The following is a 17,434-nucleotide window of genomic DNA, read 5'->3' as shown; positions in this document are numbered from 1 at the left end:
TTTTGCCTTTTAATGTAAACTAAGTAGAATATTAATCAAAATCAAAAAATTGACTTGGACCCTCAACAACTATTAAACGACTTTTTATGAAATACAATATGAAGGAAAGCTTCAGATATTGCCTGTCCAATAGAGAGAAAAATTATTCTGACATTTGAACCACTGCCATGCACCACTCGAGCAGCAAGCTCTGCCTGTCTCTGAATCTGGAGAGATTGTTAAAAACTTTTGGGCCAAAACAAACATTTCATTCCCCACGTAGCCCACAAAAAAAACTGAAAATTAAAAAGAAAACCTTATTGACAGAAGAAAAGAAAAATAAGGTTTTCTGGTGTCGTATCCAACGACTTTGATTTTTCTTATTTTGTAATATAAAATTTACAATAAAAATATATTTAAATAAAAATAACACAGTATATAATTAAACACTAGAAATAGTGTCTTTAAAATAACAAAAATGCATACCCTGTGAAAGTGAAGTGTGAAAAAAGCTGGCAACCGGAATGGTTCATTAAAAATAGAGATAATGCTAAGAGCTAGAGACGAATAAACTTTTTACTGGATCGCGACTTTGCCAAGGAATGTTTCGCATCCATATTTCTTTTGTACTGGTGTCATGTTCTGGGACACCGAAAATACCGAAGTACCGTGTATCCTAAACCACGAAATAGTACCAGGAATGAGACCAGAACCAATGTGTTCAGCCATAGAGGCGTTGTGTAATTTTGAGATCTTAGAATGTCTTCATATGGTATTGTATCGCTATTGGCACACGCCTCATAGCTGCTCGGTTGTTTGCATCTGAAATGAAGCGCCAGTTAATTTCATTTCTTTAACGATTAATTATATAAGTGTACGTACACAATGGGCGCTCCTTCCCTGAATTCCAAGATTTGCATATTCTGGTAGGCATAATGAATCATTGATGTGTACCGAATCCAACTAAGAAACTCGGGAATCCGCGTTGACAGAAATCCGCCAAACAGCTGAGTTGCCAGTGTGTAAAGAGCACTAAGCGTTATACTCACATTCATGTCCATGCAGCAGGCGCCGATAAAGAAGCCAACACTTTGTGCTACCACGGTATTGAGGAGCAGGAATACCAGCATCAAGAGAAATAGCTTGAGGCTGCAATAACCAGATTGTATTATTGTTCTTATTAACAAAAAGTATAGAAATTCCAAAGATGGACAGTTCAAATATTTTAAATACATTCTAAACCTGACAGAAACTTTTATTGGCAAGACCTACCGTAAGAGATAAGAACAAGTTAAAAAGCACTAAGTTCGGCCGTGCCGAACTTTTAATACCCTCCACCATTTGCAACGAATTTGGAAATTTTTAAAAAATAAAGTCCTTAAAAAATTCTATTAAAATTTTAAAAATACCGAATATAGCCGTTATATTGGGGTCTATACGACGTGGACATACATAGGCATTGTTTGTCATAAACGGTGAATAATGTAGCTATAATCACCAAAATATCGTATATAAGGAGGTGCCGTTAAATTGGATATGTGCAAAGACCTGGACCAGCATAGACAATTTTTTGTCACAGGCTGTAGCATCCATTACGAACTTCAAATACCACATTTCAAACAATTTCGGTGGGTATTGTACCTAAAATCGTCAAAATACCGAATATGGGGAGGTACTGATATATGGGGCCTATACGAAGACCTGGACCCGCACAGACAATTTTCTGTCACAGACTGTAGTATTCATTACGAACTTCAAACACCAATTTCGAAACAATTCCGGTGACTAATGTCGCTAAAATCATCAAAATACCGAATATAGGGAGGTACAGTTATATGGGGGCTATACGAAGACGTGGACCTGCACAGACAATTTTCTGTCTTAGGGTGTAGTATCCATTTTGAGCTTCAAGTACCAAATTTGAAACAATTCCCGTGAATAATGTCGTTAAAATCATCAAAATACCGAATATCAGGAGGTACCGTTATATGGGGGCTATACGAAGACATGGACTTGCACAGACAATTTTCTATTTTAGACTGTAGTATTTATTACGAACTTCAAATACCAATTTTCAAACAATTCCGTTGAATAATGTCACTAAAATCATGAAAATACCGAATATAGGGAGGTACTGATATATGGGGGCTATACGAAGACGTGGACCTGCACAGACAATTTTCTGTCTTAGGGTGTAGTATCCATTTTGAACTTCAAATACCAAATTTGAAACAATGCCAGTGAAAAATGTCCCCAAAATCATCAAAATACCGAATATAGGGAGGTACCGTTATATGTGGGCTATATGAAAACGTGGACCTACATGACCCATTTACGAACTTAACCTGCCTACTGGAAAAATAAACATGTGTGCAAAATTTTAGCCATCTATCTTAATTCATTCGAAAGATAGCGTGATTACAACAGACAGACAGACAGACGGACAGACAGACAGACAGACGGACATCGCTAAATCGACTTAGAATTTTACGCAGATCAAGAATATATATACTTTGTTGGGCCTGACATGAGTATTTCGAGGAGTTACAAACGGAATGACAAAGTTAATATAGTATAATATGGTGGAGGGTATAAAAAATATTTTGAGATTATAATGTAAAATGTGGCTAAATGGCAAATAGGATAGATCAATCTAAAAGAAGATGAGCAGTTCCAAATTTAAACCGCTATAGGGTCGTAAAACAAATAAATTACCAATAAAAGAGCTCTAATAAATATTCACGGATGTGTTGGTGTCATAAAGTCGGCCCCGCTCGATTTTTGTCTTTTAATGTACTGTAGGAAGACGGGAATTATTGAATTTGTAATTCAAATTATTTCACTTGTAATTTGAATCATTTTATTTGTAATTCGAAATAGCAAATATAAAGCCAAATAGCAAATATAAATGCAATTTTCTATTGTTTCGAATTTCAAATGGAATAATTCTAATTTCAAATGAAATAATTCGAATTTAAAAATTCCCGCCTTCTTATGAAAAATGTGCACGGTTGGAAAAGGCATTGGAAAAGCCACACACACACCAGTTAACACTATGCAGCAAACTTGGCCTTAAGCCTATGTCGAGCATAATAGAAAGTGCCAGTGGTACGGTACACAAAAAGTAATTCAACTACTGTTTAGGTACGGCAATGTTTCTGGTTTGAATGATCATTAACAGCGGGAAGAAGCTTAAGAAGATCCACTATTACAGGATGATAGTAAAATTAAAAAGAAAACCTAATTGACAGAAGAAAAGAAAAATAAGGTTTTCTGGTGTCGTATCCAACGACTTTGATTTTTCTTATTTTGTAATATAAAATTTACAATAAAAATATATTTAAATAAAAATAACACAGTATATAATTAAACACTAGAAATAGTGGCTTTAAATCAGGGCAAGGCAGAGAGCCTCAAAAATTTTTTGTGATTGTATGTGTTTTGAATTAACAAAAATATTGCAAGTGTTTTTTTGCCTTCTGTACAGAGTGAGAAATAATTTGTTATATTTAAATTTTCAATTTAAAATTTTCTGTTTTCAAAACAACTTTGTTGGTAAAAATTAATATTTTGATTAGACAATTCGGAGATATATTTGCACAATTTTTTCAATTATGATTAATTTTAAAATGAAACAAGTAAAAGAGCTATAAGTTCGACCTGACAGAGCTTTGAATACCCTCCACCATCTGGAACGAATTTGGCAATTTTCGAAAAAATTAAATCCGTTAAAATCTTAAAAATAACGAATGTTGCCGTTATATTAGAGTCAAAACGACGATGTGGACCTGCATAGGTAACTTTTGTCATAAACCATTACAATATTCAAATTTGAAACTTGAATAAAAGAAACGGTGAATAATGTAACTAAAATTATCAAAATACCGATTATCGGGAGGTACCGTTATATGGAGGCAATACCTAAACGTGGACCTACATGGCCCATTTTCAATACCAAAAGTCCTGACATAATATACATTTGAGCAAAATTTAATTTATCTACTTCATTTCGTTCGGAAGCTAGAGCGATTTCCACGGACGGACATCGTTAAATCGAAATAGAATTTTATATATATTTTGTGGGGTCTAAAATGTATATTTCGAGGTATTACAAACGGAACGTCAGACTTAATATACCCTACATATTACGGTGGAGGGTATAAAAAATAATATAAATGTCCTTCAAAAATATATAAGTTAACATAATTTTGATGTTATTTGTGTTTAATAACCATCAAAGTTGACCCTTTAAAAAGTAATACCGATTTCCACAGGCTGGCATACGCAAATAGTCGTTGAATTTTATGCTGATCAGAAACTCATTTTCTGCGTTGGGTTCTAACAGATTATTTGTAATAATTACAAACAGAATTGTAGGGTCTACAAAGTATATATATTCTTAATCAGCATAAAATTCTATGTCGATTTAGCGATTTCCGTCCGTCCGTCTATCCGTCTGTAGAAATAACTCTAGCTTTCGAACGAAATGAAGTAGGTTAATAAAATTTTACTCAAATGTATATTACGTCTGCAGGACTTTTGGTATTGTCCACGTTTTGGTATAGTCCCTATATAACGGATTTTTTTAAGTTTCGCATTTGAATTTTGTAATGGCTTATGACAAAAATTGCCTTTGCAGGTCAACGTCGTCATGTAGACCCTAATATAACGGCTACATTCGGTATTTTAAAGATTTTAACAAAGTTTTTAACGGATTTTATTTATTTGAAAATTGCCAAATTCGTTCCAAACGGTGGAGGGTATTCAAAGTTCGGCTAGGCCGAACATATAGCTTTTTTACTTGTTTTATTTTAAAAAGAAATATTATTGAAATAATTTGCAAATATATCTCCGAATTGTCTGATCAGAATATTATTTTTTACAAAGTTGTTTTGAAAACAGAAAATTTAAAATTTAAAGATAAGAAATTATTTCTTATTTCTTTACACAGTGAGTAAAGAGAGGCAAAAAAACACTTGCAAAATTTTTTTATTTCAAAACACATACAATCACAAAAAACAGTAATTGTAAAAAATAAATTGTTTTGAATTTTCTGTCAAAATGGTTTTGGGAGAATATTTAGTTTTGTTCGAGCAGTCGTTGAGGAAGGTGCTGTCGGATATTTTTATGAATACACCGTAAGAAATATTGGAGCCCAAATATATCTTACTACATATTCGGAACAAATATTTCCGAATTTGTAAAAATTATAAATTTTAAGATTTTTCTTTTTTAATTGAATTCTATTTGATGAAATTTACATACGAATTCAGGAATAGGAATTTATTTCATATTGTTAGACAAATTTATTGTCCTTCCAAATTAATGGACATTTTCATATCCCTTGATTTCTCTGAAATTATATGTACGTTCTTAGTCAATATTAGGGAAAATAACAGGATGTGATGTTTGTCATTCTGTTTGTAATTCATAGACATAATATTTTAGGACCCAACGCAGGATATTCGTTTCTGATCAGCATACAATTCTACAACTATTTGCGTATGTCAGCCTGTGGTAATCGGTATTAATTTTTAAAGAATCAACTTAGATGGTTAGGATGTTAAGTCCGAAATTATTATTTGTGTTTAATATTTTTTTAAATAAAAATTATATAAAATTTTATTTTATATATTTTTTTTTATTTTAAAATGCAACATAATTGAAATAACTGTGCAAATATATCTCCGAATTGTCTGATCAAAATAATAATTTTTAACAACGAAGTTGTTTTTAAAACGGAAAAATTATAAATTGAAAATATAAAGATAACCAATTATTTCTCACTCTGTAAAGAGAGGGAAAAAAACACTTGCAATATTTTGTTATTTCAAAACACATACAATCACAAAAAATTTTTGAGGCTCTCTGCCTTGCCCTGCTTTACAGCAAGAATAGAAATTCATTTCATATTGTTAGAGAAATTTATTGTCCTTCCAAATTAATGGACATTTTCATATCCATTGATTTCTCTGACATGATATGTACGTTCTTAGTCAATATTGGGAAAATTTTGTTTGTCATTCTGTTTATAATTCATAGAAAAGAAATTCAACTACTGTTTAGGTACGGCAATGTTTCTGGTTTGAATGATCATTAACAGCGGGAAGAAGCTTAAGAAGATACACTATTACAGGATGATAGTAACGATGACAATTGGTAAATATTATATATTTTATTAATTTAATGGCGACAATATAGGAATTAAATGATACCCATTGTAATGATACAATTTAGGCTTTTATTTTAAACGAATAAAAAAGCAGCAAAGTTCGGCCGAGTCGAACTTTTAATACCCTCCACAAATTGGAAGGGACTTGAATATTTTCAAAAAATTCAGAAAAATACCGCTTAAATGAAAAACTTTATGTGGGGCTCTACGAAAATGTAGACCTACATAAGTAATTTTTTGCCATAGGCTGTAGCACCCATTAAGATCTAAATAAATAAGACATTTTGAACAGTTCCGACGAATAATGTCGCTAAAATCATCAAAATACCGAATATTGGGAGGTATCGTTATATGGTAGCTATACGAAAAACAGGACCTGAATACCCAATTTTTTTTCATAGGATGTAGTACCTATTACGAACTTTAAATACGAAATTTGGGACAATTCCGTTATATAATGTATCTAATACTATAAAAATACTGAATATTGAGAGGGAATAGGGGCTATAAGAAAACATGTACTTATATAAATAATTTTTGTCATAGGTTGTAGTACCCATTAAGATCTTCCAAAGCAACATTTGAAACAATTCCGGTCTATAACGTTGTTGATCAGCATAAAATTCTATGTCGATTCAACAATGGCCGTCTGTCTGTCCGTTCGCCTGTGAAAATCACTCTAGCTTCTGAACGAATTGAAGAAGTTTGATCAAATTTTACTCAAAAGTGTATTTGGTCTACAGAACTTTTGGTATTGAAAGTGGGCTCTATAGGTTCCCTATATTCGATATTTTGATGGTTTTGGCAACATTGTTCGTAGGAAATGTTTCGATTTTCATATTTGAAGTTCCTAGTAGGTACTACTTACAGCCTGTGACAGAAAATTGGGTCCAGGTGTTCGTATAGCCCCCAATAACGGTACTTCCCTATATTCGGTATTTTGCTGATTTCAGCGACATTCGTCACCGGATTGGTTTCAAATTTCGTATTAGCACTGCATAACGACTACTACAATTTGTTACAAAAAATTGCGTATGCAGGTCCACGTCTTCGTATAGCCCTCATTTTTAGCGACATAATTCACCGGAATTGTTTCAAATTTGGTATTTGAAGTTCGTAATGGATACTTCAGCCTAAGACAGTACATTGTCTGTACAGGTCGACGTCTTCATATATCCCCCACATAACGGGACCTCCCGATATTCGGTATTTTAATGATTTTAGCTACATCATTCACCGATTTTTTTAAGTTTCGCATTTGAATGTTGTGATGGCTTATCACAAAAGTTACCTATGCAGGTCCATGTCGTCGTATAGACCCTAAAATAACAGCTACATTCGGTATTTTTAAGATTTCAACATAATTTTTAACGGAAATTATTGTTTTTGAGAATTGCCAAATTCGTTCCAAATGGTGGAGGGTATTCAAGGTTCGGCCTAGCCGAACTTACAGCTTTTTTACTTGTTTTATTATTTTTTATGTTTTTATACCCTCCATCGTAAATAGAAGGATATATTAAAATTGTCATTCCGTTAAAATCACGATAGAGCCCACATTATTTGAAGTAGAGCTTTAAAATTTGGCAGAACAATTTGTATTGTGTCTAGAATGGTTGGTATTGAAAATGAGATATATCGGTCCACGTTTTGGGATAGCCGCCATATAACGTTACCTCCCGGTATTCGGTGTTTGGATGATTTCCGCCACATTTTTTTCACGAATTTACCGATATTCGGTAATTTGATAATCCTAGTCACATTTACCAACGAAATTGTCCCACATTTTGCATTGAAGAAGATTTGGTAGATGAAAATTCTTGAAGTATAACATTGTCTATAGAGGTTTCCGTTTTGATATGGTCCACACATAACTTCCTCGCCTATTTTATGGTTTTTTGAAAAGTTTAACAGCATTATACAAATGGTCTTACTGATATTTGTAGTTTAAGTGGAACAAGTTTGAATTCAGATACTTGTATATAATAATGTTTTCTTTGCCCAATGGTGGAGGGTATTTCTTTTAAAAATGATTTTTTAGTTTTTAAAACAACAATGTTGTTCTTGTAAAATGTTAGTTTTTGTAGCTGATGCACCTTGAGCCGACCTTAAAGTACGATTACATATAAATGGGTTAACCCACTGGATTTGAATTAAAATTGTAATATCCATTACCTATACTTCAAATGACCCTGCAAAAAGTTCTAACGTAAACTTGGCATAAGATACGCCATGTACAGGTCACATGTTTTATTTTTCTATTTATTTTATTATTTTAGAGAAGCAGGACAATTAATGTTATGTTTTACTCCTTTTTACTTGAACGTTTTGGTGTATAAGGAAATAAAGGGCGAAATATTGTATTCGCTGTAGCAGAAAAGTTTTAACACTCATATTGGTTGTAATTTCATCAATTCGCCTTTTGTGCGACTTTGATACGAAACATTAATGTACAGTTTTTACCTTGAACAACCCAATAAGGAATATGATATCAGCAGATAGACTGTTGGTAATGTTACAACCAACGGCAGCTCTCCGAACATTTTGGCCAAGTAATAAGCTGACAATCTGTATGACCCAGAACGCCTTTCTTTGTTGATAACCTCCCGCTCTGAAGGAACTATTTGTGCAATAATAATAAAGAAAACAATTTAACAAACTAAACAATCACATCATACATACATACGTACATGAATTTAAAGCACCAAATAATGCAAACAGCATCCAATATGTTTGTGAGAAAAACATCCATCCTTGAAGGTCGTGCAAGTATTCTTCAGTTCGCGGAATATCGTACCATATGGCGCCGGTCATTAGCGATAGACCGATAGTTTGAAACCAATTGAGCTTCGAAAGCATGCGTGCTTTGGCTTCCTTGAAGTTTCTATTGGACAGCACCCGGAATTGGGTGTGAAACTGGGTTGGATAATCGAGCCAATCCGGATTATCAATGGGTAAAGTACTGGTGTCCGATTGCAACTCGCTGGGGCACAATTGTTGTGTGGCCTCTTCACAACTCCTTTGGCACGACTCAAGATTAAAATTCAGTCGACTTTCCTTTGATTCGCTGCCCAGACGATTTCCACTCATATGTACATCGTTATAGTAATTGTGAATTATATGGTTGATCAGCACATTGTCCTGGTGCTTTTCTTCGTTGCTGGCCATCGCCTTGGAACAAAATCTTTCTATTTCGTTGGCCTCAATGATGCCATTGGTTCCCAGGCAGTTCTGATTTAGAAAATTACTGTAGGATTCTTTTGCCGCCACAAAAAGTTTCTCTCGTGTATCAGGATTCGATTTTATCTGCTCAACTGAAATGCAAATATTAAACTTAACTTATTTTGTGGTTGCTCATGCGGGACAATAAGTCCGCGTGCAATTTGTATGTACATATATAAATGAAGTATGGTTAAAGATAATGTTTAAATATTGCATAATTAAGATAAACAAAATAATTAATACAGCGAGTTTCTGAGTGGTCCCAGTCCGACAAATGGGCGGACGATTTCAAAGACATGGTGGTATAAATTAAAGGCCTGCACAAGACGAATTGTATGAATTATGCTTTTTTCGACACACTGACTTTGTCTACTCAATCATGCGCTATGTATTTGATAGGCAATGACAACCAACAACATCCCCCATTTTGATTCATGTGTGCCATTGTCTAAGGTTCGATCATGGCATGGCTGACTCGAATATTTGCATGGTGTTCTCCATAAATGCAGGGTGTCAACGATGACATCGAACCGTGTCAACGATGACATCGAACCGTGTCATCGTCAAATTGTGTGTCATTTGTGTACGTGTGCTTATATTGAGAGAGTGTGTGTGTTACTTTCGACGGTGAAGGTGTGTTTTTGTGTGTGCTGTAATTTTGAAGTAACAAACTCCGCGTAAATATAAAATTGAGTTCAATAACAAAATGTGCATAGACATCAACAAATGGATAGAAAAAATGAAATATATACTGAATAATCCCAATTTATTGGTAATTATCATAAAATGTTGGTCATAAAAAGAGGTAAATATTGTTTGCCTATTTTCTGTCTACACATAGTGTTCTTTTAAAATTAAAGTTTGTGGACAGAGATTTGACTCTCATTCAATAACAGAATATGCACAGAATTATATAGTGTTGTTACGTCAATTGCAGTAGCACTCATTCTCATTTACACCTCACTACCGGAGGCAAACATTTATGAAATTATAATCAAAATAAGAAAAATTTTCAGGGGATTATTGTTTTTTTAATAAGGATTAACATTTTAGAGTGTTTAGTCAATAACCACGAAATGTGAAAATTTTGTGTGGACCAATTAGAAGTACCTTTAATATTTTAGTATTTGCCAAGAAAAAAATTTATTTTTTCACATTTCGGAAAAGCTGGTAGCGATTGCGCTTTGCCTTCATCACGTGTGTGTCTTTTTCGTTGGCAATTGTTTCATAATTGTTGTTGTTTTTTTGATAGAACATTTTTGTATGACACACTATTCAACATTCCCTTTTATTGGTCATTACATGTTATGACGATGGGTTTGAGTGTGACCGACATGACGAGACATCAAGCATTTGGTTGGATGTCACGTACTGTTGTGCGTTTGATCAAACAGGGCACAACATGACGAGCGTTTTCTCTCCATGGCATAAATAGAGAAAATTGTCACACTTGCAGCCTTTTAGTATAAATCCACGTTTAATATGTCATGCCATGATGCCAAGCTGTGTAAGTATCATCACCTGAATGTAGCTCTCGAATTGTGATTTTATACTTCAGCCATATGGCTATAGAGGGTGTATATAGAACAGTGTTGGCTTGTTTGTTCTGGATACCATAGTATTTTGTTGTTGCAAAATGATCAGGCTTAATCCCTTTATTGTTGTTTTTATAAAAACAACGTTTATTTATTAGTGGAGAACGATGGTAATGTTTTTTTAAAAAGTAACTCTTATGACAAAAAACTTTTTTTTACCCAAGTGACGAGATCTTAGATTTAATAGAGGAGGAACCAAAGAATTAAATAAAACTAAAATTCTTCTGGAAATTCTTCTAAATATTACAACCGCACTTATAAACATTTATAGGGTATATATATCATTTGATACGGTCAAAACGTGACTCATTCAAATAGCAGATTAATACCCTAGATATCTTCAGGGCATTTGGAGTCGATCTAGTAACGTTCGTCCGTCCGTTAGTCTGCCTTACTAGTATTCAATTTCGTCCATGTTCGGAGATCGGCAAAATCGGTCCACTCCTTCTGGTACCTTCCTTACAAATGGTCAAGATTTTCAAAGAATATTATTTATCACAGAAAAGAAAACGGAATTACCATTTTGGTTTAAAATTTGCAAATCCCAACTTTTTTATCAGTGTTAGGTCAGGTGCAAAAATGGACAATATCGCTCCACTCCTTTCAGCACCTCCCACATAAACGTTCAATATTTTGAATATCCGTAATCATAAAACGTAAAGTGACCATCCCATGCTTTTAAAATTTTGAACATCCCAATATTTCTACCAACACAAAGCACAGTGGTCCTAAACCGTGACAAAAAATAAAAAACCTGAATAAAATTAATATTAACTTTAGCGCTGAAAATATTCTCCTAACATATCAAATTTTAATATTCAAACTAAATGTAATTATTCCAACATTATTACACCCTCCACCATAGTATGGAGGGTATATTAAGTTTATTTATATTCATACTAGTTGGCCCGGTCCGCGTTGCCGGCCCGTAGTTTTTGTCTATTGGGCATATTTTTCCAAGCATAATTATTCACAGATATGACTGATATAAGTGTTCACGTACAGGTCGATTAAAAGTGTTTTAGAATACCTGTACCCATTTTTAAGCCGTGGGCTTCAATATTAAAACCATGTAAGGGATCAATTTTTTTAAAATTAATTTTTAATATGGCAAAAATCGTAGCAAAATCTTCAAGTCAAATGAGCAGTAATTTGGAATTTACTGTATTTTGTATACTACATAATTGAGGGCTGAATGATTTAAGAATAGCCAAAGTTAATTACTTTTTAAACCCATTAGCACCTTAGATTGTGCATTAGATTAGATTAGATCCATATAAGTCCTCCTAACCATGTCGGTCTGTTTGTCCGCCAAAAGGGGGACTTGAGAGGGTATTATTACATGGAGAAAATTCTAAAATTTGTAGATATGTTGAAATTTTTGTGTAAGATTTTCACCCCCTTATACACATTATTAGCCAAATTCTTTGAAATATGGTAAAATAAGGAGGTACCTTCTTTATATGAGCACTACTCCGAAACATCGACCTACATTGAAAACTTTCTTCTACCCCTTATAATCTAAGATGACAAATAGAGGCCAAATCAAAAATATAGCAGAACAATATAGCATGTCATGGCATTTCGCGTGATTTAAATAAGTAAAAATAGTTTTATCCACCTCATAATTGAGGGCAGAATGATAAGATGGGAATTAATTTTATTTGTCATTTAAATTGTAAGTTGGAGACCCCTTAAAGTCCATATTTTCATCATAGTATAATTCAATGATGATTCAACAAATATTCGGTCCCGTGCTACTTTCTTATATTTGTAATTTGCTCATGTTTTCACAATTTATTTCGATGTCTACGTTCCCAACCAATATTCTCTTGGGGGTTACAAATTCAATAGAATACAAAATTTTCTTTTCTGACCACACATTAGATGTGAAAGTGGCTTGGGGATACTCCAATGGGGACTTTACTTAAATAAATTCCTATGTGGCAATTATCTGTATGATGGTTCCCTACCCCAGGGTGGCATAAATAAAAATTGTTAGCCAAATCAATTGATGAATGTGGTCAAGACCAATATGGGTCCTACTCTGAAAATTTCAAATTTTATGCGAAGAGGTTCTCTACCCCCTTAGAAACAAAAATGCCAAATAAGGGCCAAAAAATGAAAAAAAGTGGCCAAGACCCCAAATATAGCTTAAATCATAGATGGTTATATAAATATGAAATCTAGTTATTCTCTTATCCGTGAGTTATGATCGATATAAAAACCTACAAAAGCGATTTAAGGTATTTTGAATGTTTGGGAAGAATTTCTGGAAGGATATAAAACCTTTTCTTACTAAAAGTCCCATTCGCTCTAGTATTTTGCACCTTTTATATTTTGTATTTTACTGATTACTCTCCCAAGAAATTTTGCATTTTGAGCTCTCATAGGACGGATCATTGTCAGATGAAAGAAGTAGGTCCACGCTTTGAAATGAGCCCCATTAGGCTTATTCGGTCATTTTTTTTTTTGTGTTCGCATCTTTCAGCCCTGGAGTTGAAGGGTAGATATCAGTTACATCCTATTTTGCACTTATTTAATTTTTTTGGTTAAAAATCGTATATAGTAAAAAATTATTCTTTATTTTGTTCACAAAAAATCCACTCAATTCAATATGATAATACATATTGAAAAAAAAATGACAAAAGAAGAATAACAAATTGAAAAAATCTTTAACTTGTTCGATGATTTTTTACAGCAAATGTTTAAAGATCCTTACAATGTTTGTCAATATAATGTGCTATTATTTTAAAATTCGATTCCATTGAAATTTTTTTTCGATTTTTTCCCGATTTGAGAATTTTCGCAATGAGATCCCTTTTTCGTGATTTTTTAGCGATTTTGAAAAAGTAATTATCTTTTAACTTTGGTGTGATCGCGTTAAGTTATTTCGATATCATCTATTCCGTTTCGCCACCACATAATTCGGTACTACACTTCCATGTAACCCGCCATAAATTTCAGTTCTCAAGAAATCAAATTCAAATCGAATTCAAAAATAAATACTACAAATGTACATTAGAAAAAGTAAGTCAAAATGGAAAAAAATCATGCAAAATAAAACATTACTATTGTACATTTGAAAAGTCAAAATGAAAATTTTAATATATCACATTTTTATGCGATTTTTTGGATATTATCCTTTTCGGAGAGGAGACAATTCCGAATTTGTGTGAATCGTTAAAATCAGTCCAGCGGTTCTTAAGTTATAAGCGTAGTAACTAACACAACTTACATTTATATATATAGATATATATATATATATCTATATATATAAAAGAAAGTTGTGTTAGTTACTACGCTTATAACTTAAGGACCGCTGGACTGATTTTAACAATTCGTACAAATTCGGAATTGTCTCCTATCCGAAAAGGATAATATCCAAAAAAATCGCGTAAAAATATGATATATTAACATTTTCATTTTGACTTTTGAAATGTACAATAGTAATGTTTTATTTTGCATGATTTTTTTTTTCCATTTTGACTTACTTTTTTCTAACGTACATTTGTAGTGTTTTTTATATTTTATTTTTGAATTCGAATATTAATACCAATTTATTTAATTGACTTGATTTCTTGAGAACTGAAATTGATTGCGGGTTACATGGAAGTGTAGTACCGAATTATGTGATGGAGAAACCGAATTGATGATATCAAAATAATTTAACGCGGTCACACCAAATTTAAAAGATTAAGATTACTTTTTCAAAATCGCTAAAAAATCACGAAAAAGGAGATTACAAAAATTCTCAAAACGGAAAAATATCGAAAAAAAAAAATTTCAATGGAATTGAATTTTAAAATAATAGTACATTCTATTGACAAACTTTGTAAGGATCTTTAAACAGTTGTTGTTATTGTTATTCCTTTTTTTCAATTTGTATTATCATATTGAATTCAGTGAATTTTTTGTGAACCAAATAAAGAACAATTTTTCACTATATTCAATTTTTCACCAAAAAAACGAAATAAGTGCGAAATACGATGTTAACTGACATCTACCTTTCAACTCCAGGACCTACATCGTGCTTCACCTGGCAGATGCGCACACACATAAATAATCAAAAATGACCGAATAAGCCTAATGAGGCTCATTTTAAAGCGTGGACCTACTTCTTTCATGTGAGAATAATCCGTCTAATGAGAGCTCAAAATGCAAATTTTTTTGGGAGTAGAATCAGTAAAATACCAAATATAAAGGGTGGAAAATAGTAGAGCGAATGGGACTTTTGTAAGAAAAGGATTTCTATCCTTCCAGAAATTCTTTCCAAATATTCAAGATACCTTAAATCGCTTTTGCAGGTCATAATATCGATCATAACTCACGGATAAGAGTACAACCCGATTTCATATTTATTTTTGGGGTCTTCGCCACTTTCTTCTATTTTTTGGCCCTTATTTGGCATCTTTGTTTCTAAGGGGGTAGAGAACCTCTTCGCATAAAATTTTCGGAATAGGGCCCATATAGGTCTTGATCACATTCATCAATTGATTTGGTTAAAAAATTGTATTTATGCTACCCTGGGGTAAGGAACCATCATACAGATAATTGCCACATCGGAATTTCTTTAACTAAAGTCCCCACTTTGGAGTATCCCCAAGTCCACTTTCACATGTAATGTGTGGTCAGCAAAGAAAATTATTATTTTAAATTTGTAACCCCCAAGAGAATATTGGTTGGGAACGTAGATTTGGGATGTACATCTGTATGAAATAAATTGTGAAAACATGAACAAATTACAAATATAAGAAAGTAACACGGGACCGAATATTTGTTGAATCGTCTTTGAATTGTACTAGGATGAAAAATTTGGACTTTATGTGGTCCCCAACTTATAATTTAAATGACAAATAAAATTAATTCCCATCTTACGGTAATGGGTATAAAATAGTAACTATATGTGCCTATTCTGAAATCAGTCTGTCCTCAATTATGAGGTGGATAAAACTATTTTTACTTATTTAAATCACGTGATTTTTTTCCAGTTTGACATGCTATGTTGTTCTGCTTTATTTTTGATTTGGCCTCTATTTGTCATCTTGGATTATAAGGGGTGAAGAAAGTTTTCAATATAGGTCGATGTTTCGGAGTAGTGCCCATATGAAGGTACCTCCTGATTTTACCATATTTCAACTAAAAATGCATAAAAATTTCAACATACTTACAAATTTAGAATTTTCTCCATGTAATAGTACCCCCTCAAATTCACATTTTGAAGGATAAACAGACCGACATGGTTAGGAGGACTTATGAGGACTCTGATGCACAATCTGAGGTGCTAATTGGTTTAAAAAAGAAATTAACTTTGGCTATTCTTAAATCATTCAGCCCTCAATTATGAGGTGTATGAAATACAGTAAATTCCAAATTACTGCTCATTTGACTAAAAATTAAAAATTAATCGACCAATACGTGAACACCTATAACAGTTATATCTGTGAATATCTGAAAAACTACGGGGCGGCAACGCGGTCCGGGCCAGCTAGTATATATATATACTACATAATTGAGGGCTGAATGATTTAAGAATAGCCAAAGTTAATTACTTTTTTAAACCCATTAGCAACTTAGATTGTGCATTAGAGTCCTCATAAGTCCCCCTAACCATGTCAGTCTGTTTGCCCGCCAAAAGGTGGACTTGAGAGGGTATTATAACATGGATAAAAATTCTAAAATTTGTAGATATGTTGAAATTTTAGTGTAAGATTTTCACCCCCCTAATACGCATTATTAGCCAAATTCTTTGAAATGTGGTTAAATTAGGAGGTACCTTCTTTATATGGGCACTACTCCGAAACATCGACCTACATTGAAAACTTTCTTCTACCCCTTATAATCCAAGATGACAAATAGAGGCCAAATCAAAAATATAGCAGAACAATATAGCATGTCATAGCATTTCGCGTGATTTAAATAAGTAAAAATAGTTTTATCCACCTCATAATTGAGGGCAGAATGATAAGATGGGAATTAATTTTATTTGTCATTTAAATTGTAAGTTGGAGACCCCTTAAAGTCCATATTTTCATCATAGGATAATTCAATGATGATTAAATAAATATTCGGTCCCGTGCTACTTTCTTATATTTGTAATTTCTTCATGTTTCCACAATTTATTTCATATGGATGCACATCCCAAATCTACGTTCCCAACCAATATTCTCTTGGGGGTTAAAAATTCAATAGAAGACAAAATTTTCTTTTCTGACCACACATTAGATGTGAAAGTGGACTTGGGGATACTCCAATGTGGGGACTTTACTTAAATAAATTCCTATGTGGCAATTATCTGTATGATGGTTCCCTACCCCAGGGTGGCATAAATAAAATTTTTTAGCCAAATCAATTGAAGAATGTGGTCAATACCAATATGGGCCCTACTCTGAAAATTTCAAATTTTATGCGAAGAGGTTATCTACCCCCTTAGAAACAAAAATGTCAAATAAGGGCCAAAATATGAAAA

At 33.0% G+C, this 17,434-nt stretch overlaps 1 protein-coding gene across 17 annotated transcripts in view; it reads right to left on the bottom strand.

The window, feature by feature from the left end:
* Positions 1-324: 324 nt before the first annotated feature.
* The window catches only part of LOC101890903 (uncharacterized), a 65,562-nt gene continuing 48,452 nt past the window's right edge, over positions 325-17,434 (bottom strand). For all 17 annotated transcript variants that reach the window (XM_059130794.1, XM_059130800.1, XM_059130781.1 and 14 more), the window contains 4 exons: positions 8,839-9,462; positions 8,612-8,768; positions 862-1,128; positions 325-801 (listed from right to left, as the gene is read on the bottom strand). In XM_059130794.1, the coding sequence (XP_058986777.1) occupies positions 615-801; positions 862-1,128; positions 8,612-8,768; positions 8,839-9,462 (1,235 nt within the window). In that variant the 3' untranslated portion in view covers positions 325-614. The remainder of the gene's footprint in view (positions 802-861; positions 1,129-8,611; positions 8,769-8,838; positions 9,463-17,434) is intronic.

The sequence above is a fragment of the Musca domestica genome, unplaced genomic scaffold (genome assembly GCF_030504385.1).
Source record: "Musca domestica strain aabys unplaced genomic scaffold, Musca_domestica.polishedcontigs.V.1.1 11, whole genome shotgun sequence".
Lineage (NCBI taxonomy): Eukaryota > Metazoa > Arthropoda > Insecta > Diptera > Muscidae > Musca > Musca domestica.
Note: the sequence above shows the minus strand (reverse complement) of the source record. Positions and strands in the feature narration are given on the sequence as shown.